Source organism: Nestor notabilis, unplaced genomic scaffold (assembly GCF_000696875.1).
Source record: "Nestor notabilis isolate BGI_N333 unplaced genomic scaffold, ASM69687v1 scaffold17988, whole genome shotgun sequence".
Taxonomy (NCBI): Eukaryota; Metazoa; Chordata; class Aves; order Psittaciformes; family Psittacidae; genus Nestor; species Nestor notabilis.
In genome coordinates, this window is record NW_009940765.1 from 2087 (window position 1) to 2401 (window position 315).

The 315-nt window shown below is 67.0% G+C and overlaps 1 protein-coding gene across 1 annotated transcript in view; it reads left to right on the top strand.

Annotated features, from left to right (window-relative positions):
- The window catches only part of LOC104410387 (beta-2-syntrophin-like), a gene marked incomplete at its 5' end in the record, with an annotated part of 1378 nt that extends 1130 nt beyond the window's left edge, over positions 1-248 (top strand). The window contains 1 exon segment of the mRNA XM_010020533.1: positions 156-248. Within this exon segment, the coding sequence (XP_010018835.1) occupies positions 156-248 (93 nt within the window).
- Between the last annotated feature and the right edge of the window lie 67 nt (positions 249-315).

Here is a 315-nt window from a genome sequence, read left to right on the forward strand (position 1 = left end):
GTTGCTTTGGTCCCCGTGGCACCACCAGGGCTGCCTGGACATGCTGGGTACCACGGGTTGGGAGCCCCCAGCCCTGGGTGTGAGATCCTGGTGCCATTCATGGGGTGTGGCATCCTGGGTGGGGGGGCTGACTCCGCTCTCCATCTCCTCCCCAGGCGCTGGACCTGCACTCCTGCCCCAAGCCCATTGTCTTCGTCCTGCACACCTTCCTCTCGGCCAAAGTCACCCGCATGGGGCTGCTGGCGTAGGTGGTCCCGGCACGCCCTGCCTTCCCCCATCACGGACCAGGGGGAAAGCAGAGGGCTCCCCCACACC